The sequence below is a fragment of the Sciurus carolinensis genome, chromosome 2 (assembly GCF_902686445.1).
Source record: "Sciurus carolinensis chromosome 2, mSciCar1.2, whole genome shotgun sequence".
NCBI lineage: Eukaryota > Metazoa > Chordata > Mammalia > Rodentia > Sciuridae > Sciurus > Sciurus carolinensis.
This window is the reverse complement of record NC_062214.1, coordinates 151,532,262-151,557,268: the sequence shown is the minus strand read 5'-3', so window position 1 is coordinate 151,557,268 and position 25,007 is coordinate 151,532,262. Positions and strand designations below refer to the sequence as shown.

At 40.6% G+C, this 25,007-nt stretch overlaps 1 protein-coding gene across 1 annotated transcript in view; it reads left to right on the top strand.

The window, feature by feature from the left end:
* Nin (ninein) overlaps positions 1 to 25,007 on the top strand; it is a 102,600-nt gene that overhangs the window by 21,137 nt on the left and 56,456 nt on the right. Inside the window, 2 exon segments of the mRNA XM_047539783.1 lie at positions 10,782 to 10,951; positions 23,938 to 23,977. Coding sequence (XP_047395739.1) covers positions 10,782 to 10,951; positions 23,938 to 23,977 — 210 coding nt within the window.

The window sequence follows — 25,007 nt, the reverse complement described above, 5'->3', positions numbered from 1 at the left end:
ATATCTAAAAAGAACAAATAATAGAAAAAAACTGTTACCAGATAAATTAAGATGCCATTGATTGTGAAATACAACCTGATTTCAGTGTGCTTAATTCTGGTGCTGGGGTGTGTATGTCTCAGAATCAATGAAATATGGTAAATATTTAAGAGGAAGTCTGAACAGTGTAGAAATTTGTATCAAAATACAGTCTGATTTATCAAATCAGTGGTTCTCATGGGCTAGGTATAGGGGTTGATTATAACCCCTACATGAGGGAATTTTGGTGATTATGAAACTTTTATATCTTGATAGTGATGTTAGTTTACATGATTATGTGAGCTTTTTCCAACCTGTATATTGTACATTAAAAGAATTAATTTTTTTCTCAAAGTAAATGCCATCACAATATACTTGACTTTAAAAAACCTCAAAAATATAATGCAGTTTGAGACTGAGGAGAAATCATTAACATTTTGTGGCTACCAGTACACATTCAGTGTGACCTATTTAGATGAAACAGATGGGAACTCATTTCTTATCCTCACCAGTAATCTAGTTCTTCTTTGTACCTTCTGAAATGTTCCAGATTTGCGCCGTGTATCTGAACACTGCCTTCCATGGAATCTTGGATTCTGGACTGAGTCTCCCCTTTTTGCTGATGATGACTACCCCTAGAAAGGCCAGTCTCAACTCTGAGACTTGCCAGCACTGTCCAGAAGTCCCCAATGAGCCTGGGCAGGAGGGTATTACACTCTTGAGATTTTTCCAGAAAGATGGTAAAATTTCTGTAGGTGACTACTACTGGAACAAGGATATTTGTTAATTATGGGATTTTTTTTTTTTTTTAGTATTTTCACTTTTTAAAGGTTGCCCGTCATCTTGATAGCAATTATACAAGATATAGGAACTCTGAATAGAGCAATGGTGACACCACTGCTGCCGTTTGTTTCAGTTAATACAAACATAAATTCAGCCTTCTGTGGGCTGATAATGTGCTTTTGTATGGATTTGGAATGAGTATCCTACCCCCAGTCCACACAGTCCTTTCATTGCCCTTTCTTTAAAACCTGTACTATCACCAGCCAGAAAATTGTCAAAATGAAGATAGAGATTTATGGTGACCACAGATGTGGAGGTTGCCCCCTAGAATTGTGCTGGGGTGGAACACAAGCAATAGAATGAGCTAAAGAAATGGCTCCTTGAGCTTGGCCACAGCCAGGAAGTAAAGCAGCTACATCGAGCTGCAGACAGTGGTTTCATAGTTATGTGTGTACCTTGCTGCTGTGCAGGCAGAGGTCATGATTTGGACCAGGCTTCCAGGATAACACAGAAGAGATTTTTATAGTTTTGCCATGTGCCCTGTCCTTTGGGTAGGCTGCAGCAATCTTTATGATAGAACTGTCCCCAAATCAGTATAAAGCAGCAGCAAGACACTTACTGATAGCATTTCAACCCGGATTTAAATGACTTCCCTAACATTTGTCCTGGCAGGATAAAATCTAGAATTGAGCCTGTGCTATAGACTGTTTTATCTAATAAGAGGCATGAATCAGCCCTTCCTCCCACATTCCCTGCTTTGCTCTAGGTATCTCTGCTTTGTTCTTGTCCCTCTCTCCCTGGCTCCTCCAGTTGTTCATGAGGATCAAGCAATTCTTTCCCTCAAGCATTCTTCTACCCACTCTGACTGGTTTGTGTAGGCAGAAACAGAGAAGAATCAGACTCCAACACAGTGCATCAAGAGACCACCTGAGTTCAGCTTTCCCTCTTCCATTATAACAATAACTGTCCCTTAAATAACAAACCATTGCATTTTGGAATTTTATCATAGAGCAAATTGAAGCCCAAAGAGGAGCAGAACCTAACTGAAGTCTCACAGATAAATGGCAGAGGAAGATGCTAATACTGCATCACCCAGGGACCGGGGATGTTCTGGGTTTAGGTTAAGGATTTTTAACCTTCAGTTTTTGGGTCTCAGTCAGTGCATCCTGGCCCAATGAGACTGCCAACTGACCAGAGGCATCAAGAAGAAGTAAAAGAGAGTGGGTTGCAGCTGATGATTGGTGACAAGGGTACCTATGTCCTTTATTGTTGGGCTACTCAGTCAGTCAATAGTGACTGACAGCCTATGGGAGGGTTATAAATTCATATTTTATAACACTTAAGATTTTTATGTTTTAAATTATCAGGTGCTGTACCAGGATGTAATATAGAAAAGTCAGTTTGATAAGACAGAACCTTGAGCATGGGAACACTGACTCTGGCCCTCTATTGTGTCCCCTACAGTCTCATCTCTTTGGTCAGCTCATATCTAAAATTGGGCATGTTATAAAATACCTAAAATCCCTTTTAGTTCCAAGATTCAATTGTGTTGTCTTCTAATATCTAAATGATATTATCTAAATCTCTGAAAAAAACTAGGTTTGTGTTTCTGTAAGATTTTACCTAACATAAATTGACACTCTAAAGTGCTTCTTCCTAAGGATGAATGTTCAGGATCTTTCATATTCCTTTAATAAAAGGAATTATTTATATACAACAAAATCAAAGATTAATGGGATTTCAAAGGAGGTGAAATTAAGTCCTTATTTCCACAGTCTTTGGCTCTGTCATTTATTACTTCTCTGAGGCACTGTTTCTGTAACTTTTAAAATGAAAGGGTAGAGACTAGATTATTTTCAGTATCTTATAATTCTTTTATTTGTGATTCTAAGACTCATTTTTCCCCCTAAAAAGCAATAATAATAATAACTCAATGAAAAATGCTGAGATGCCAATAAATACAGAAGAGTGGACTGGAAACATAGGGGAGTCCTTTGTAAGTTCCAAAATGATCAGCATTGCCAGTGGCATAGCTGCCTCATATCTACATGTACAATTTAACTTTTAAATGATTTTTATGGAATAAGAGAGGTGCAACAACTTAATTACTAGCTCTTCATTTCTTTGTGATGACTCTGGATTATTGCATTTTGTAGTGGAAATGCTGCCCCAGGATCTCAGCTACATGGCAGCAGCATGCTGGCTGGATCTAGTCTCCAGAGATTTTTGTCCTCATTTGATGCATCTTGCATTAGATTCTGATTTATAGTAAATATTAGTATAATGCAGGAAGCTCTTTTCTTGGTATGGTTCATTGAAAATGTCTTTCCTTTGTTTATTGGAGGGAGAGAAACTCAGGTTTGGAAAAGCCAACTCATTAGAAAAACAAAGTTGGGAGTGTTGTAGTGTACATAGATGATTGTTTTTCATGACAGACCTTCCTAATTCCGAGAACTGCCCTAGTTGCAGTTATTTTTCTTGTGTTTTGAAGAAGCCATCAATATAGTAAACCCCTTTTCATTCACTTAGCATATGTACAGTGAAGCAGGTTCTATGGTAAGACATTGGGTTTGATCCCGATTTGCACAGTGTAAGATTTGTGTTTGCAGCTGTGTTCAGAGACTCTGGGCCCAGCTCCAAAGTCTGGCTAAGGTCTCCATTTGGGGCAGGCATTAGACAGATAGCCCAAGAGGCATGTTCCGCATGCTCTGTTTGGCTAAGTAAGATAAGTGAGAACCTAATCCCTGTTCTCCTGGTATCAATGACATGCTGATAGTGAGGACCAGAAATTTTCTCCAAAAGTTAAGAGCAAAACAAACCATTACCACCAATTACAATACAATGAAAGAGGGTGTTAAGATTGGGTTTATAATATCATGAAATTGAAAACGCTCATGCATGGTCGCATAAAGTGATAGAACCTTTCTAGAATTATATAAGGTAATAGGTACCAAGAGCTAAGATAGTGATTTTGGTTAATCAGTACCACTGTCAGATTTTATGCTACAAAAGTAATTATGGATATGCTTAAAGAAGTGTGTGTGAGTATTCATTTCAGATAGTGCATGCTGTGTCAAGCAAAAAAAAATGTCATTTTATTAGTAGGCATATTATGATATATCTGTATTATCAAAGGCTAAGCAACTAAACTTTGGTATAGAGGATTGCTTATAATGGTAATTTTACTAAGGATAAAAAGCAGTCTTTTAAAATTATATGTATATGTGCTAGAGACATTCATGTTATTTAAAATTAAATAAATAGGACCAGTGAGAAAATTATATGTATATGTGCTAGAGATATTCATGTTATTTGAAATTAAATAAATAGGGCCAGTGAGAATTTTGATAATGAAGCAGATTACTTGGGAGCTGTGTCTATATTTTATTTTTACATCAGTGAGTTTATAAGGTTTCCAAACAGAGGACATGAAAATGATAGTTTTCTACAGAGAATTGGTATGTCCCTCTCCCTCAACTCATTGATGAAGAGAAAAGAAACTAACAAGGAAGAGAAAATTAGGATAATCACAAGATCAGGATCAGGGCAGTCCTAGTTTCTGAGATGAGAAACTACATAATGTCATTATATATTTGCCATTAATCTTTTTTGTTACAAAAAATGAAATTGAGGAAATCTGCTGTGAGGTTGCAGGCTGGGACAGTCTTCCTGACTTTGCTTCTCCAGGCACCCACTGCTGGGTATCTCTCCCTGGCCTCATGGCTTTGGGCTGCCACTGGCTCTGCAGAATCTGAAAGGACCAGCATGTGGCCAGAGCTCCCAGGACAGAAGCTGCTGCTAGATCAATGGTAACCTTGTTCCATGGAGCTCCTGTCCTTTTCACTCCTTCCAGATGAGGAAACCAAGCCGTATTCCTGACTCTGACAGCAGTTCAGTATCTGGGTTCAAAGCCCAGGCTCTCTCCACAAAGCCCTGCTGCCCTGAAAAGTGTTATAGTCTAGCTGAGTAAGCAATCCTAACATGTAAAGTGCTTTTAGAAAAATATGACCACAATCATTACTAAATTGGAAGTGATAGATAATAAGAGTCATACCAAATGCATAGGAAAAAATTAGGTTCCAGTGACAAGAAGTTTCTTGAAAGAAGTGAGTATTGGGTTGTGCCTTAAATAATGGGGAGGGTAATAGGTGAAATGTGACTCTGCTTCTCCTCAAAGTGGCTCCTGATGTAGGGCCTCATAACAGAGATCAGCCGATTGATCTTTCCATGGAGAGGCTGGGGAAGCAGTCATAATCATTATCCACCCAAAGATCTTTTCCTGTTGATTGATCATCAACTGCTGGAAGTTCAAGATAGACCAGGTGATCAGACTGATCAGCCCTAGGCATACCACACTCACCCACCACCTTCAGCAATTTTGGGGGCTGCTAACCTTCCCTTCAACGCCTTTCTCCCCTGTAGAGCTAATCACAGCCACTTTTGTTACCTTTGTATCCCAAAGCCTCTGTTCTAGTAAGAAGCATCTTCCAAAGATAAGAACTGATATGAAGACTGCTGCTAAAATTTTGTCACTGCATCCAGGGAGAGCCTGAAAGACCCAACTGAACATCTGCACCTTGTGTAGTGATTCCAGGAGAGGGGAGTAATTGGGGAGTGAGTGCTGATGCCTCCGGATCCCCAGGCAACTATCTTGGAAAGGACTGCCAGCACACATAAGCATGGAGAGGCTACTTGGGGTGATGTCTCCTGGGGATGGGAAGCACACTAGGAAGCAAAAGGAATGACTTTCACAAGGCTTTTGCTAGTGTCTTTTTTTGTGCTGTTCTTTCTCTGTTGGTCTCTCTCTCCCTCCCCACTCCTCCCTACACCTTTCCACTTTCCACACCCCAAACCAACTCACCTAAACCCTCCTCTCTCCTTTGTTCCCCTCTCTGCTCTTCTCCTGTCTCTTGGTCCCCCTCATTATTCTGTTTCTCTTGTTCTCCTCCTACATTCCTCCCAAGTCTCTGAATCTGCCATCTCCTATGCCCCTACCCGCTTGCTTCTCTTTCTCTCTGTCTTTCTGCCTCTGTGTCAATTTCCTTCATTTGCTCTAAATATCTTAAGTCTCTCCCCCGGTCTTGATCTTGGTTTGTGCTTTGATTCTTCCTCTGATTTAGAATCAGGTGTGGGTTTGCACTCTCGTCTTGCACTCCCTGTGTAATGGCACATTCAGAATGGGTGAGGAGGTGGGGATGTGCAGTGGGGCTAGGCGTGCTCATTTGCCACATGACTGCCTTTTCCCTAGAAAACTTCTTGGGGGTGTTTTTCTAGAGTTTTGCACATGTTTCATTTTTTATCCTTTGTTAATGTCAAATGGATTTCAGGAATCCTGTGAGCTCAGAAGGAGTGCAGTATGAACTGGCACCCCTTCTGCTGAGGTTCTTTGGAAGCAAGCGGTCAGTGTCATTGGGAATGATTGCTTAGGCTAAGTGGGTCAGGAAGGCAAGTAGAAAGCAAGAGTCTACAGGAACAATTCCAAAATAAGAATGGTTGCACCCTCAGGTCCAGGTTTTCTTCCTCATCCTTAGAAATAGCATCAGGTTATTTGGGAGATCCAAGAAGTTTGCTTCAGAAAATAATATAATGTCCATCTTGTCTCTCAGCAAGTTGAATATAATGCCTTGTCCATGACAGGTCATCCAGTAAATATGAGTTAAGTGAATCTAACACTAGAGGGCAGCTTTGAAAACTTACTTTAACTTCTCCCACGTGTGCTATGGATGCCACTTCATCTGAGGTCCTAAGCTTGCACTTGTACACAGAAAGCATTTGATTAAGTTGAACATCCCTTAGTGTCTTGTCATTATGCCCTTGGTCATCCATGCAGTGTGTTTAGGAGACCTGAGTGTCCCAAGTGGCCACCTGCATCACGTTGGTGGCCAGGGCCAGCATTTCGAAACCTGTTTCTACCATCAGCATTGCTGGGAAGACTTGGAAGAGGAATGGATGTGCCAGTGTTCATGACAGAGCAGGTTCCTGCTCAGGAGGTGTATGCCGCCTGGGAAAATAAAAAGTCTGAAATAATCTGTAAGAAATAAGACAAAACCAAAGATTAGATGTAATGGGTCTTCCAGTCCTGATAGGAACTGGAACTGAACAACTAAAAAAGGTCCCAATTCTTTATTTAAGAGAGAGCACATCAAAGGCAGGGATAAGGTTTCAGTGGGAGGAGTCCTGTTTTCATGCTTGTTTGTCAGTGTGGCAGGGGTCTTGCAGTAAACAGGTTGATTGGCCTTTGGCAGGCTACACCCATCTCCAAGAGACTGTATTTGAACTTGAATTGTGAGCAGTTCAGGGTGCTAGCGTGAAGTGGGCATTCTCACACCAGGGGATTTCCACCTTGGAGTTCCCAAGACAGTGACCACCCTCGAACATTGCTGAGTTTACCCAGGCTCATAGATGGCCCCCAGCAAGTGTTGTTTTTTTCCCTGCCTGCAGTTGGCTCATCCACTTGGACTGTCTTTCTCCCTGATGCTGTGTTTCAATTTTCTTTTTATTGTAAGTGCAGGACCTTCTGGTCACAAGTCATACCTGTGTGTGGAGGTTCATGCTGACCTGGAAGGTGAACATTACCACAACTCTGGAGCTTCTCTTCTTGAAACAAATGAGACATGGAGTAAAGAATAAGCCCCCAGGCTGTATTTCTAAGATTAAAAGGGTTAGGGCTTTTTTTCCCTCCTTCATCTTTTGAATTTTGAATCTTAGGTCTTTTGCCCCACCTACTTGGTAGAGATTATTGGTTTCTTCCACTTTACCAGCATCTTAAGGAGATTAAACCAAGGTTTCTCTTTTGTCACCTACTCATAAGCAAGTGTTTGGTTTTTGGAATAAAACCTAGAGATCAGGTAGGACTGTGTCAAAGCCTCCTTACTATGGATGGTGTATCTTACAATAACCTCTCCCAGGATGGGTCTGAGATTCCCCAAGGCAGGCTGGTCTGGTCTGCATTCCTTCAAAGCCTATATTTATTTTTATGTAGTCATGCTAAATAGGAGAAATAAAAAATGGGAAAGAAGAGAAAAATGACTCAGAAGTGAGATACCCCAGGCAGAATCATAAATACACTTTCAAGGAACTAAAACACCAAAGACAAGAGCAGTTCTACTTTGTTTCATTGGCGTTTCACATTTCTCCTTGGAGCTCATGATCAGAGCATTACTTAAATCTATGTCAGAGGAAACTATGTGTTGTAAATAATTTCATTTCTTAATGATTCAAATGACCCCATATCATCTGGCATGGTAAGATTGTTCCAGAATGAAACCCTAAAAAACATATATATATTACATTTGAATACATCATAAAATAAATAACTAGTTTTTCCCCAGGGCTTCAGTTTTGCTGCTATTTCATTGGGCCTGGTAAGAAAGAACAAGGCATTCTTTAGTCTGAGTGTACAAATGCCTTAATATCCTGGCCATGGACGGTTTGGTGGACTGCTGCTGTTGACTTCTGAAACCCTGGATGAGACTAATAAGGAGAATCATGTTTTTCAGATGCTTAACACAGCAGTGGCTGTGGACCATGAATGTTCTCTCTGGACCTTTTTATTCTCATGGTCTCTCTCCCCCTCTTATCATATAATTTCAATGACATTAATGTTCTCAATAGAAGAGAAATGTGTAAGAGTGTAATTCTAAGAGATAACTGTTTTTAAATGGTGTGTGGAGTCTAATTCTCTTTTGGTCACATGGATGGTTTTGAAAATTCAGTGATAAGGAAACCTTATTTTTCTTTTGTGTGGGCTAATATCTTTATTCCAAAAGATTATATAGTTTAATAGATCTCTCTAGAAATTGACTATCATAGATACATTCTATAGAAGATATTAACTTAAAGTTTGTTCAAAATTGATTATTATAATAGAATATATTTTTTAAAATCTTAAATTCCTGGCAATGCAGAAGTGAATAAGTAAGTAAAGCACAACTTCACCAGATCCCTAATGGTTCACAATCTATTATCTTTTATTGCTTAGAGAAAGAGCTGTTTGGAATCCACCACTGCTCCCTGCGCTAGGGGGTAGTTAGTAGTAAATAACTAGGGAATTATTTTATCCACAGGTAAGTTTAGGACTAGGTCACAGTGGGGTTTTTTAAGAATGTTGCTTTTCTACTTTGGAAAAAGTTCAGCCTGCAATTAAGAGGTCCTCTGTCAATTCCATCTCTTGAACGTGACTTTGTTCTCATACTGGGAAAATCCTGTGTTCTATTTTCTGAGGTTGTAAGTTTCCTTTTAATCTTTTCCAAGTTCCCCTAGTCACTAATGGTGTATCTTGTTGTCTGCCACTAAAATTTAAGAATATCTAATAAATTAAGGATGGTTCTGCATTGCCTCTTATCTGACTAGCATCTGTGGGTGTCAGCTGCCAAGTAGCTCGGGTGTCTGTGCCGCTCCTGAATCCCCACAAGCTGACACACTCCCTTCTGAGAAAAGGTACCTTCAAATATGCATGTGATTTTCAATATAAATTTTGTATGTTTGAACATTTCCTGTAAGAGAATCGCTCAACCTAATAAAAATGACTTGACTGGGACTTTTTAAAGGCTGGATATAAATATCACTAGAGATTGTATAGCCAGCATAAATACTTCACTCTGAGCTTTGCTGAGCATTCTCAGAATGCTTCTGACCACATTTGTGAGTCTTGTGAAATCTGAGCTTGTGCCAGAGGAAGGGCAAGGGCTAGTCAAACAGGGTCATCGCCTTCCCTGGGAAGCCATAAAGTAAGGACGAACCTACCATGGTTCCATGGTAGTAGAAGAAGGCTTTTGTTCTTTCATCTCTTATCTAATCAGCCACCTTCATTCTGACTCTGTGTTTACACACCTCACCTAAAAATCATCATGTCTTGAGTTCTGAGATAATCTTGTGAAGACTGTCATGTTCGAACAGAACCCATATTGCGTTCTCCAGAGAGACAGTGTGTCTATAGACAAAAAGACCACAGAAATCAAAGCATTGCCAGCCTTTTATATTTTAATTGAATTTTTATTCTCCTAATGCTGTGCAAGACACTTTAAAACTCTTCAAGATGACATTCAAGTAGAGTGAAGTATTTATTGTGTTGCTTTAAAGCTGTTCATAGTAGAAAAAGGCTAGTCTGTTATTGTGGTGATGGTGGTGATGGCAGTGGTGATGGCAGCAGCAATGGTGGTGGTGGCGAAGGTGGAGGTGGTAATTGTTGAACCCAAGATGCACTCTGTCAGAAGGCTGAAGTCCTCTTTTAAGGCCACGAGATGGCTCCGCCCTTATTCACATTCCTTTTTATTTTGTACAACACTGAAGCTCATGAAGAGAAAAATAACACAACATGTCATTTTTCTTAATACCATTTTACATTTGTTACTTTATTCCACAGCTTTTAATTTGATAATGAGATCTTGATGCCCGACTTCATAGAAGTGACTAGCTGTCATTAATTGATTAGGTCCTGCTGTGTCCATCTCTTTGCTCTACCTTCCTACTTGTCTGATAGATCAGAAAGTAGAATGGTTGACCAAGGAGTCATTGAGGTCAGGGAGTTTGTTTCCAACTGATGTGGACGCTAACTTCCTGTGCTGGTGTGAGATCTGTTGCATTACCATTTTCCAAGACTTCCTCCCAGGTGTCTATTTCTTTGTTAATTTTTTTTTCCCTCTCCATTCCCTTCTTCATCCCCCACCTGCAGAATACCAGCTTAATAAACAGAAGAACAAATATAATCTCTCACTGTTTCTGATCTTCTGTAGTTTTGAGTTAAAATTCCTGCTGTTACCATTGCAGATATCTACTTGGGCTGCTATAAATCATTCGAATTAGAAGTTGTGCTTTGCATCTGACCCAATAGCTCACATACGCCCACGGCCACCACAGCTGGCAAACAGTGGTGGTTTATTTCGGGGCTGGTATAAGAGGCTGTGTCCGACAGCTGTGAATGTTAGCTCGGGGCTGAGATTCTCATGTAATGTGGCCTCAACTCTTGTCTCCCTGTCCAGACTGCTCCCTAGAAGCTCAGCCCAAATATGTTAGAGGTGGGAAGCGTTATGGACGAAGGTCCTTGCCTGAGTTTCAAGAATCTGTGGAGGAGTTTGCAGAGGTGACAGTAATTGAACCACTAGATGAAGAAGCACGGCCTTCACACATCCAGGCTGGTGACTGCAATGAGGTAAGGAATTGGACAGCACATGGAGCTGGGGAGCAGGGGTACGCTCCTCGGCGTGGCCGGAGCTGGGAGAAGGAAGGGCATCAAAGATGCAACGCAGACTTTTCTTAGTTACCAGCCTCTTGTTAATCTTATTACTTGTCTTTTGAACGTAGAGGTTGATCTTTCTGTTTGAATGTTTTCTCCTTCGTTTCGAGTTTCAGAGTGAGTACTGTCATTCTGAATGTGCTTATGTTTACATGTTTAGATTTCAGCTATTTTTATATCATCAGGGGTCTTCTACTTCTAGCTCTTCCTGGGAATATATCTTATCCCCATGGTATATACAGCCTTTTTTTTTTTTTAGTAATTTAAAGAGTTAGTAAAATCTTTCCCTTTCCCCCACTCTAAACTCTAAAACAACACCCTTTTATAGGTAGGAAATGAAAGCTACATTTTCAAGCAGTTTAAGAGCCTGTATCTTATCTTTTGTGATATGCTAAAGCAGCTCTTATACTCCATTCTTGCCTCAAGATACCAAGCAGGGATACTTTCCCTCTGCTCAGCAGTTGCCACTGTTCTTCCTGCTGGTTCTGACACACCCAGGTCTGTCTCCCTCTCCAGCATGTCTCCCTCCCTCAGCTCCCTTCTGTTCACTTTGCATATTGTCATGATCTACCAATAAAGGAGCAGCAGTAACATTTTCTTTATTCTTTTTTTATGGCTCATTTACCAGCATCCCACTTACAGAATATGATTGAAAATGCCATGCTGAGCAAGCTCTAAATATTTCTTGCAAATCCCAGCTCAGATTGGGGCTGCAAATATTTCAAATACTAATATACACTGGAAAAGAGACAGAGCACCTCAACTTCCTGAAAGTGGTCTGTAGATTGCCGCTGATTGTGTGTGTGTTCATGGCTGTCTAACACCCATGCTGAGCTTACTAAAATCTACAGGAAACATGCTTCCAATATGTCTCCAGCAATCACACATCTGGTATCCTCAACTTTCCAGAATACTCACAAACCCAGAGTTAACTAGAAACCCAAGTATTGAGCAGAAATGAAACTGGCAATAAATACTGAAGTTTACAAGAACATACAAGCAGTCTGCCAAACAGAAGAAGTCTGCATCATTTTTTTAAAACAAATGCTATTTGTCCTCACCCTAGAAGTGACAGAATTGTGAGTGGGAAGAGAAGAAAAGCAACTAGGGAAGGGGAGTGTGGGTGAGACATGATGGCTGAAAACAGGGAGAAGGGAAACGCCGCCTGGAACATCAGGGTCCCCTGGGCGGGTCAGTTGGGCAGGGGCTGTTTCCATCTCAGGTACAGTTTTAGTGGTCTTCCCCTGTCTCAGGTCCCTTTGAAAATTCAGATTTCCCAGGAAAACACACAAACCCACATGCACAAAACTTCACATATACAATTTCAGGGAAGCAAGTAATTTGCATACTTCAGTGTTCCTAGCACTGTTTATCTTGCATCAGGGAGGTTATCATTTCACTACATAAAGTCCATTTCATAACTCTGGGTAGGGTGAAATAAGTGAGATGCTTCTCTCTGAAAAAAATGGCAATGCATATTCTTTTTTTTTTTTTTTTTTTTTTTTTTTTTTGCAGGGAGTGCTAGGGATCAAACCCGGGGCCTTGTGCATGACAGGCAAGCACTCTATGAACTGAGCTAAAAATGATTAAAATGTCTCAAACACTTTAGTAGGTATGTTTTATTTGGCAGCAACTTTTAAGTCCAATATCCCAGTTCGCCAACTGTTCTCAAGAGATTATTATTTAGTGTTAAGAGATTAAGTGGTTACTTATTTTTTGATATGATACCCAATAAGTTCTTGGGCAGAGCTGACAGTTGCTGTCAATGCATTTCTTATATTCTTATTATATCTTATCTACTGGACTCCTAGTGAGAGTCATGTAGAAAGTGAAACTTTGGTTTCATGTATAAATAAAAAGAAAAGTTGAAGTCTAAGCCTGGGTAAACTCTTTCTACTTGTAAAGATTGTATTGGAAGAGTCATTCCAGCCTCAATGTGCTTTCCTTACATCCTCCAGAAACCTCTTGGGTATGACCACTTGATGCTATGTACATAATCTGCAGTATTCTCCAGGTTCCTTCAATAGAACTGCAGATAGAGGCCCAGAGAGGATCATTTCTCTGGGTTTCTGTTCTCAGCAATCCTGCTTCCATAGATTGTTAAGCCATTCTTGACCTGCCTTTTTTTTTTTTTTAATTGCCAAAAGTGCGTTCAAACGAAAGCTCAATCACTTACTTCTTGCCTAAAAATGAAGTGTTTTATAAGTGAATCCTGTCATTTTACAAAACAATTCATCTCTTTAAAAAATTAATAGGTTCTCACTGGGTGCAGTGATGCACACCTGTAATCCCAGCAGCTCTGGAGGCTGAGGCAGGAGATGAGTTCAAAGCCAGCCTCAGCAAAAGCAAGTGCTAAGCAACTCAGTGGGACCCTGTCTCTAAATAAAATGCAAAAATAGGGCTAGGGATGTGACTCAGTGATCAAGTGCCCTGAGTTCAATCCCCCTTACCAAAAAAATAAAAAATAAAATAAAATTTAAAAACTTCTCATGTAGCATTTTCAACACTCTCTTTGGTAATTAAAATGGCAAATCCCAGCCCTATGCAGCAACCCCAGTTGCAGATCACACTCACTGCTGTGGTCAATGCACACGGCCTCACAGTGTTCTTTTGTCAGCCTGCTGTCCTGTTGCACACCCCATGTGAACATGGCATTCCTATTCCTGCCAGTTTCTGCATTAGCCTCAGCAGTAGAGAGCCACTCAGTCAACCAGCAGAAGTTCATATGCTGGGAGGCACAGGCCCTCTCTGGAAACCCTGTCCCCTTACAGAAGCTGTCTAGGTCTCCCAGAAGTTGGAGTAATCTTCCCCATTCTAGAGTGGCTCCCACTGGGGAGTGCGGGGCAGAAGCAATTCTTAGTGATCTGTGGAGTGTATTTACTCTCACAAGGTGTCTGAACCTACCAGGAGTTCTTTATTGTACAGTTGGCTTCTTTTTTCCTCCCATTTTGGTTGCCTGAGTCCCTCTTGTCCCATCTTTGGAGGTACTAAGAATTTATTCTTTGGGCTCATACTTCACATCAGTGCCCCCAGGCAATACTGAAGGAGGGCGTAGGCCTGGTTCTCCCCTGATGTAAATATTTCATAGGGAATAGCCAGATGGGCAGCTGGAGACAGCCTTCTTAATCAAGTCATGGGTTTGATTCCTGGGCCCTGGCTTAGGGGAAGGTAAGATTCTTGGCTTGCCTTAGTTTTGCAGTTTCTGAAAGGAACTGTAGAGTTTCTGGATGAAGACAGTCCTCAAACCTAAACCTGTTGTCAGAAGTTAAAAGAGGGCAAGTCTACCCAACAAGAGACTAATTTTAGCTCCTTGTTGAATCAAATAATAGTTTTATTTACCTGAGGACTTGCAGAGGGGTGGGCAGTAGGATGGAGCAGTGTCAGCACCTGTCAAAGCTGTCCCCAGGTGACTTGTTTCCTGCTAGGAACTCATCTCATCAGGTAAGTGAGCAATCATCTGAAAAGACAAAGCAATACCTCCTTCCCCTTGCCCTCTAGGGCTACCCCATAGTAAGGGAGGTTGCTATCACTGACAAGAATTCATTCCTAGGTCCTGGATTACTGGTTCCCAGTGTTTTTCTCTATCCTTATTTGAGAGGCATTTTCCCACAAGCAAAACCAAAATTATCAGTAATTCTCAGCAGACATAATTCTCTGCAGTCTACCTATAACTCCACCCTTTCTCTCCCACTCAGGAAAACATCTAGAAATACAGATGAGCGTGAACGAGGCTATTATGGAGATTGCTTTGAAGCAACTATATTTATATTTAATGTAAGTCCCATGTGAAGCTTCAGGCTTCATTAGCCACAAGCAACTCGGAGCTCATCTGGTGACTGTTCACGGTGCACCATTGTGATGTGCTATGGGTGAGAACCCACATTGTCACTGCGGGGTAGCTCCCTCCCTGCACAGAACATAGGAAAACAAACCTTGTTACAAGGTGTTTTTTGTTTCAGTATATCTGTGTTAAAGCCTCAACATAAATTGTAAACATTTTAATAGTCTCCATCCTATCCCCACTTGCTCCCCCAGTGCTTTTATCAGGCAATTTGATTCTTTCCTGCTGAAACTGAGACTATCTAACCTAGCTATTAAGCATGTCTCCCCTACCAAGTTTAGTTTAGAAGGCAATAAAGCCCTTCTGTAGGGAAAAGACTGCTGTAATCTTGCTAAATTTTCAACGCTGAATGCGGTGTTTCAGAATTTCATTTGGAAACCCTGAAGCAGAATGCGTTAATTCACAAGTGACAGGTAGGTCCCACTAGCAGGCCACAACATGCATTCAACTTCCAATTTAGTGTGTTTATGTGGCAAATGGATCCCTTGGGCATCTGACCTCTCATCTGGGTAGTATTGAAAGAAAAGCGGTGATTTTTCTTTTTTCATGGTGTCATTTTCACTGAAGTCAATTCAACAGGACATTCTATTTTGAATTAATTCAGGCAAATAAAGAACACAGTCTTGATTCCAACCTGAGGTGCGATTAATGAGAAGGGTTTCGTTGTTGCTATTTGTGCTTTACTTCATTAAGAAACAGAAGTGAGATTTTCAGGTTTGGAAGTGTACATTTTTCCTCCGTTTTTATGCAGGATCTACTGAACTGACCTTGAATTTTATGCTTATGTTTCTTTTGAGGTAGGTGGAGAGGAGGAAAAGAAAAAAACTAATTCTCAATTATTCTATTCTGTATTCTTCAGACCTGGTAGGAAAGACTGTGCAATTAATACATTTGGGGCAGGGCCACTTTGCTTTCTGTCCTGGTTGAAAACAGGGGACACCTTGTTAACTGTTTTCCTCCACAGGGAATAGATAGGTCTAGTAAGATTCTTATCAAGAATAAGGGGCCATAAACAATGATTTCTTCAACTCTAGACAATAGTAGTGTAAGCCAAAACTGTTGGCTTGCACAGTGCAACTTAAATGAGAACCTGGGAGAAAAAGTTAAAGCTGATTGCCATATTTGCCCAAGGATGGACAGGTGGATCCAGGCTTTGTATTAGGACTACAGAAGTGACAGTTCAAGGGTAGTAGTTGTTGAAAGGCACCCACACCAAAACCAAAAGCTGACTTTGCTACTCTGCCTACAGTCAAATTTCTTTAAGAAGTGTGAAACTAACTTATCTTTCCCATATGTTCATTTTCATATATGCATAACTTTGTAGTTAAACTTCATGAATTATTCATTTACATTGTATAGAGTCAATATTTAATTCTGGAGCAGACTTCTTAACTGAGAGAAGTTCTGCTGAGATCTTTTGTAGTGGAAGCACAGCTATTTTCTCTTTACTCCCCTGTTAAATTTTTTGTTCCAGTCTTTGACAAAGTAAGCAGTTACCCCATCAAATTCTGTGATGTCCTCAGGATGTATGTTTGATTTGTTTATATGTTTGGTACCAGGGATTGAACTCAGGAGTACTTAACCACTGAGCCACATCCCCAGTCCTTTTTATTTTTTATTTTGAAACAGGGTCTCACTAAGTTGCTTAGGCCTTGCTAAGTTGCTGAGGCTGACTTTGAACTCATGATCCTCCCGTCTCAGCCTCCCAAACCACCTGGATTACAGGCATGCACCACTACGCCTGACTAGGATGGATGTTTTTATTAATGGCATCCCAGTCTCTGCCTTTATGTTTCTTTAGTCTTAATTAGATCATCTGACTATTTCCAGAGATGAAACACTCATTCCAGATGCGATTGTAGATTACTTGAAAGTGATCTGAGAAGCCCCTTTGAAGTTAATACAACATCCCTCTAACAAGACTTTCAGACCTTGGTGTCCCAGTGAGCCTTCCTGACTTGATCCTAGAGAGAATTCCCTTGGAATCTAGCCCCACCTCCTTCCAGATCAACAATTTATTTTTTTATTTATTTTTAATTTTTTGGTACTAGGGATTGAATTCAGGGACACTCAACCACTGAGCCACATCCCCAGCCCTTTTTTGTATTTTATTTAGAGTCAGGGTCTTACTTAATTGCCAAGGGCCTCACTAAGTTGCTGAGGCTGGCTTTGAACTTGAGATCCTCCTGCCTCAGCCTCCCAAGCCACTGGGATTATAGGCATGCACCACCACACCCAGACAGATCAACAATTTCTAATATATATTTTCTATGAGAAACCTGAAACAGATAAAAAACAAAAATTAATTTTAGTAATGATTACACATTTTCCAAATATACCATTAAATATGTTCCACATAGAAAAGTAGTGTTAACTATCCATTGAGCAACTCTGATGAGCAGAAAGGACGTAAAAATGTGCCTTCCCTTTGAAGACTTTGAAATCCAGTAAACTAAAGCAGTCTCCCAACCTTGATAGCAGAAGACACAGCTCAGACTCTTTGATTCCACGTTTCCTTACACCTGTGGTACTGAAGATTTTCTGGCAGTGTAGTAGGATGTGTATGAATTTAGAAATCGTGCATTCATTCCTGTTATCCCCAGCACTTACTTGTAGCATTTAATTGCTTTTAAAGATTAAGGCATTGATTTGCATTCTAGTCATGACAACCTGCCACTGAGCAGCTTATCCTGGAGTTCAGAATAGAGACGGGGAGCTGAGCTGTCAGGCCCTCCTTTGCCTTTTCCTTCCAAGGCAGCAGAGTGGGAAATGAGTCCCAGTCCCAGGAAAAGTATGTCCTGTTGAAACAAAAACAGCCCTCCTGGGCACACTTAGCTTCCAATAACCAGCTCAGAGTGCAGACCTTACAAATATGTAGGCCTGTGAGTGAACTGTGCCACTGACACTGTGTTCTAAAATGTCCTGACATGTTTTTCATAAACATTCTCCCTAAACAAATTTCTGGGTTTTTTTTGTTTGTTTGTTTGTTCATTTTTTGTTGTTGTTGGGGTTTTTTTTGTCAGTGTCTTGCTTTGCTAAATGTGCTTCCCTTCCCTTTTAAAAGGGATACTCCAGCTCAGTTTCTCTGGGGAGCTTTGCTATTCTAGTAAATTCCCTTCCTCTTCTCTCCAGGATTACAAGGCCTTCCCCATTCAAAAAAGAAACTGCTTCATGCTCTGGGGCTGCTGAAATCAGCTCAGCAACCTCTGCCGGGAAAGAATAGCCCTGTGTGTGCCCCCATAATCATTTTAATTAGCTGTACATTCTGTGGGGCACAAAGGTCTGCGCTGGAGCAGATGGCTTGTGGGGGGTGGCAACTGGGCTATTGTGGGCAGGGGCTGCACCAGACCCAAAGGCTGCAGATGCTGGCCCGGCGTTGAGGCTGGAAGCCGGGGATATGAGAGACTCAGGCCATCTGCTCTGCAGTCCACCCAAGCAGGTGTCCCTGCAAAAAGCATTCCTGAAATTGGTGCCGTCTGTTCGACTGAAGTGTTCAGGGCACTTCATCCAGCTGTAGGACAACCCAAGAGCCATCCACGATGGACAGCATGACATTGAGATGTGCAGTGGGCATAGGGGCTCCCTTTTTCTGCCTCAGGGGTTGGGGACTGCTTTCTGAAGTAACTGTTTTGGGACTGGGCAACCTCTAACTCTCTCCCCTGTCTGCTCTCAATGGGGCTGTTGGCCAGTACACTTGGCATGTTAATGAGGAAGCACAGGACAGCCACTGCCAGCTATGGCAGCCCAGGAGACATCTTCTGTAAGAGAAGGTCCCCTGGGGAGGCTCTGATCCTAAATTAAATCAAAAGATGATTGCTTCATCATAATCATCATATCAAAGCTGTAGATTTTGGTTTTTTTTCCTCCAACTTTGTTAAGGTGTAATTGACAAAAGTTCTGTATGTCTATGATATACACATGATGTTTTAACACAGGTGTACATTGTGAAATGATTAAGTCAATTTAGTCAACATATCAAAGCAGTAGTTTTTAAAGGATCTCTTCTGTGTTATTCTTACAGCTGGCACTGGTCGGTCTACTGTTTCTTCTGCCCTTGTCCTACTTTTGAACATCCCATTAGTAGGATTCATAATTGTAATACTTATTTACTTCACAAATGCTCAGGGCTTAAGTCATAGCAGGCACTCTTCCAAGTGCTTTCCAAAAATGAAGCCTAACTTTGGAGCCAAGTATTGTTACTTATGCATAAGAAAACTGAAGCACACAGAGATTAAGTGACTTGCTGAAGGTCACCCTGGCAGTAAAGGTCAAAAGTGAAAATGAACTCACTAGTATAGCTCTGAAGTCCAAATGCCTAACCATATCATGGTTCCAGCTTAAATGATAATGATAGCTGAGTTTCTTAAGTGCCAAGCACGTGTCTCCACATCCCAAAGTAAGTAGGAGTGTCATCCCACTTGGCAGATAAAGTAAGGTACTGGGGGGGGGTCTCAGCAAGTGGTTAAGCCAGACCAGACAGTCTCTCTGCCAAGCCTTTGTGCTTATCCATTCTGCAACTTTGCCTGCAGAGTTGGGAGGGGCTGAAGTCCTACAGAATAATGTTTAAGTGCATTAATATCCATTCTGTCTCCAGTGAGAAGCTACATTAGATTTCAAAGAAAGAAAAGGAAAATTCTTCCTCATGAATTCAGTATTGCAAATGCGTCCAGCAACTATCCCTCCCTTCAACCTGGCTCATCCAAAGATTTTCATGATTATATCCCTTCCAGTGCTCCTGACAGATCAGTGTCTAGAGGCCACCTGCCAGCTTTCACTACACTGGGGAAACCATCAGCAATTAAGGGACCCTGTTCCAGAATGATGGCTCCTTTTATTGGTGCTGTTTCAGTAGCTGAATGATCTAATCCCCCAACCTTCTAACCTGCTCTCCCCTCCTTCTCCCCCAGCTTTTTAATTGGAATGACTGGCTCCAGGCAGTGAGAATGAAAATAAATGAGCTGTGAATGAATTGGATCTCCCTCCCCCCAAACCTCACCCCCTGAAATTGCAATTTAATAACAAACTTCCAGCCACCATGTGCTTATCCTCAGACTAGGGAGAAGCATGGCATATATCATATCTGAGTAATAAACTTTGTCGCCAATTGAGGTGGTCTTAGAATGGAAATGTGCCCATTAGTATAAGCTTGCTTCTTCTAGCAGACTGGCTCCTGTTTCTCATAAAGTGCGGTGGGAGAAGTGCTTGGGAAACTGTTTCCCCTAGACTTCAGAATATGTTTAAATCATCCCTTACCCCATCACCCCCAATTGCCTCATGAGTTTATATGAAACCTTTTAAGTGAAGGTGCTGCCTGGGGTTCAAAAACTGTACCATACCTGGCCTTCTTGGATTGGACTGACTCAAGGGGAATGATCTTAGTCTCCCAGGCAAGTCTCAGGAAAGTGTCTCAGACCTTTCCACATGCCACTAAGCTCAGAGGACACTGGCCTTGGTAGCCCTTTGCCTACCCAACCAGCATTCAGGCACCCACCAAGTCTTCTCCATCTGTCACAAGACAGGAGGGTATTGCAGGTATTGCAGAATGGTACTTACCAAGGGAAGTTAAGTACATTCTTCTTCCAGCCCCATCCCCAAGTCACAAGAATTAATTTAGTGAGAATTTGAGGGCATTTGGGCAAAAGACATAGTAAAAGTTGTGCCTATTTATGTTGCATCAACAGCATTTATAACAGTAGAGGAAATAGAAAATTGCTTCCCGTGGTTCCTCAACCAAAACGTATCTATTTTTATTATCTCCATATCCTTCCAGTTTTTGTCTGTTTGTATAAATATTTTTGCCAGCAGTAATCATAGTGTAGATGGCATTTTTGTTATGCTCTTTCACTTAGTGTTTGTTGGGATTTTTTTTTCATGTTCCTTCATGGTTTCTTAATTATTTTTTTAATGACTACATTATGATGTATCATTATACTTTATGCCCCCATTGTTGAATATTTAAGCTGTTTTCAATATTTTATTGTTACAAAAAGTGCTACAATACACATATTTATGCCTATGACTTTTTTCTTTCTGTCTTTGATTATATTGCCTTTGGCTAGCCAAGCGAATTTATTGGGACAAAGAGTATGAATATTTTTATTGCTTTTGACACATAATGCCATTTTCATTAGTAAAAGAATAATATCCATTTACATTACTACAAGTAATATATAAAAAGGCCTATTTTAAACTGTAATGATTGTAATAGGATTTTTATCTTAAAGTTATCTTTTGCTAATTTAATACAAACAATTATGATTTCTTGGTTTTAATTTATACAACTTTGGTACTGAGAAAAACCTTTCCCCAAATTCGTTCAATTTTGTTGCCTCTTATGTGAATTGTCAATATTATTTGCATCACTGCTGGAGACTTGACTTTTTTCCTATCAATTTAAATGAATAAGGGACACATCCTCAGGCCTACCCAAATGAATACTTTAAATATAGTAATGAAAAAAATTTCTACAAATATAAATTTAATATCAATTATATGCACACCTGTCCAATAAAACCAACATTTTATATTGCTTAGGCACAATTCTAATCACTTTACTCTTACCTATATGAAATCTGTACTATACTACTTTATTCCCATTTTATAGATAGGTCAAGAAACTTGCCTAAGTCAACCTGATAGGTAAGCCAGGATTTGATACCAGGCAGTCTGGCTCCCAGGTCTATGCTGTAGGCTTCACACTTGATCTCTTATTAGTTGGGTTGAGAATTGAGGAAAGAAAACAGCAAGCAGGTATTGTCCCAGTCAACCTGAAATATGCATGTAGTCCCACAGACCATGAGATGTTGGAAAACAGTATATTAGAGCACCTTGGTTCTTTGAACTCAATTTTAAAATGAATTGAGATGTGAATAAACAAATGTAATAAATCAACTTCTGTGTAACAACACATAATTTGTTGCTTTAGAATTGTTACCAAGGATTCCTTGCAGGTATGTGTTGGTGTTGCATGTTTCCAAGTAGATATCCCAGCTGGGGCTCTCCTTCTGGTTTGGGTTCAGTGATAACCTATTCTCCTGCTGTTTCTCCCATCAGTGTCTGCTATTTAAAAAAAATCATCTCATTTGTGGTGTGAGAGGTTTTATTTTGACCTATAATTCTTAGATCATAAACCCTATTTGATTTGTTGTAGTTGGGCTTAATGGATTTAGTTCTAGGGTGTTTAAATAATGAATAATGAATTTTCACAATTGTGGATGCCACAGTAGAATGAGTATTTAAATCATTTGCTCTATTGGATAAGGAAATAAATATGGAGGGACAGGCAGACTGGATGCTTTTACTAGTGGGACTTTATTGATTTAAATTTCATATATAAAATACACTTGAATTCTGACCAGAAGTAAGTGAGGAAATCCATGGAGAACTGTTGACTCTGCCACTCACCTCTTGTCCCCGCCCTGCCTCACACAGCCATCAGTGAGCTGATAAAACTGTAATCAAGAAAAAATGCAGGTCACACTGTGCCCTACTGATTCAGTTTCCATCACCACCTTGTATACTAGTGACTTTCAATTGTAACCTGAATGAGCCATGGTGAACATACTCATTTTGTTGCCTTCCGTATGACACGAATAATCCGTCTCAGCATTGTCAGTTTGGGGTTTCCCTTGAGGCAAGCTCCTGAATCTGTGCTTTCTTCAGTGTCTTTCTAAGTGAAATAAAGCTCTATGAAATCATGGTCGATACTCAGTCCTCATTTAAGAGGAGAGAACTACAGACAGTGTGGAGAATGAGGTAGATGTGCTTAAGTGACCCAAAAGAAGAACCTCAACTCATGCCATCTTGAACAAACTACTGTTTAATCCAAGGACTCTTCAGGTGGCACTCCATCTGCCCTGAGGAATCCAGGTCTGGAGACAGGAGGCAATGAGACCTGTTTTTGCTGCTGAGTTTATTTCAGGATTCAAAGAAATTAACTCATCTTAGGTAGTTTGACCACCCCAGGGAATGGGCTGGATATTTGCCATCAACGGCAGCTGCCTTCATAGAGTTGTATTTCTGCCTGAGGTTTAAAATCTCCCAGTAGGAGTGGGAGCACTGGGCTGCTGGCTGGAGAGGCTGAAGTCACTGAAGACCCATGTTTGCAGCTGACTGAAGAAGATCTGCAAAGTAGGGCAACAGCAGACTTTGGTCCTGACCTGTGCTCTTGGCTAGGTGGTTTTGCCAGTACATAAACCACATGATGTGACTCTGGGGAAGACTCACTAAAAAGTAGTGATAAGATGGCTAAATGGTCCAATACAGATAAGGTTTACTACTTTTACTGAAATTTTCTAGTAATATATAATTTTCTAGTAATATATATTTAATTTAACTCAAGCTTTCTAGCCTCCCTTTTTTGGTTTGCATCTCTCTGCTCACTGTGCCACACAAAGCTCATTTATTCCCCCTTGCTTCAGTAAATGATAACTTCTGCCTCCTTTCCCTTCACTCTCTGTAGTTCACCCTTGGAGGTTTCAGTTTAGACCTTGCTTCTTCCAGGAAATCTGCCCTGTCTACTGAGTCTGTATTGTCTCATATAGGCACCATCACAGCATCCTGAATTCTCTGTCACAACACTTAAAACATCATCCTGTGTACTTCCTGTTTTCTTGTCAGCATGTCTTCATTAGCAGTGTACACTTTGTGAGACAGGAAATATGCTGGTTCTGCTCATAAAGACCTAGCACAAAAATAAGCATTCAGTACACATTTATTGAAGAACAAGTTCATAAATGCATGCATACAAACCTTTGTTTTCTTGATGGATTCTGAATATTTGCTTTGGCTTAGTTTAATGGGTTTTGCTGTTGAATAAGTGACCTCCCAGATGAGAAGGACAAATCCCTGGTGAGATTCTGCAGAAGACCAAATTCAGTGTCACAGGAGTCACCTGGTTAACTGAAGAGAACCCTCCTGGATAGAAACATTGGCAGGCTGTAAAATCATATGACCACCCAGATGATGATTTCAGAGCCAGAAAGTAATCTGGTCTAGGAAAAGCTAGGATTTCTTTCTGAATAATTTCAAAAGCACACTAATCATCTCTTGTCCTCCGTAGCACTGGAAGACGCAACGCGGTGAGGAGTATGAAGCAGAAGGTAAGAGCTGAGCATGTGGGGACCTGCTGGGGAGGGGAAGGCTGGTTGGGAATAAACGTTAGGAACAGCAGCTACAAAATATTCAATCCCAGTTGATAGCTCATAGTTTTAAACTCCTAGCTTTTAACATCATGTAAAAGATGGCAACTACAATGTGGCTAACTTCTCTTTATAAAGACTCTTTAATTAATTGAACAGCCCTAACCTAAATAGTAGCCTACCCTAAATAGTATTTTAATATGCATCCCTTATAGTTTCCAATGTATGTAAGCATTAGAACACGTTGATCCTCTGACCACCAGGTGGCACTGAGGTCCAGCTGACAAGCTCTCAAACCATTTCACTGCCTAACTGGGATTAACTGTTCTTAAATGTAATTACAACATGTTCTCTCTAGATCTCCAGCCTGGAAAGACACAGCAGTAATGGGCTTAATTTCTGTCGATAAATAGCAGGAATAGCACTGAGTGCTCCTCTCAACCCTCTGAGGTCCCTCCAGGCACACAAAATTGTGCTAGTAATTATCTCATGTTTAAGTGACAACTTTACAGACTCTCTAATATGTAAGTGGACAATTTAGAAGTAGGCACTTTTAATAAAGGATAAACAGTCTTGATGTTTAAATAAATAGTTTGATTTCTGTCTTCAAATAGAATTTACCCTTCATATTACAGATAATTAGGAAGTTGGAGCTTGCAACCCATGATTCTTTCAAGTTGGATTGTTTGGTTTCTATTGGTCAGAATATTCATGTACAGACTCTGGAAAGAGGCAAATCTTGAGATGATCATCATGAAATTTTTTTTTTTCTTAGTAAAAGATACTCTAGTACTTAGAAATTAGAAATAAAACTGGAAGCTGTAGTTGTAGCAGGGCCTGTAACACTTTGGGGTGGCTCTCAACCAGCCTTCTCATGTGATCACCTGACAGCCTAAATTTGTGTTGTTATTAGTTGGAATAAAACAGGTCTCAGAGCTTGTGCAGTATTGCACAGGAAGGATATTCCTTACTCAGGTTGACTGCCATGGAG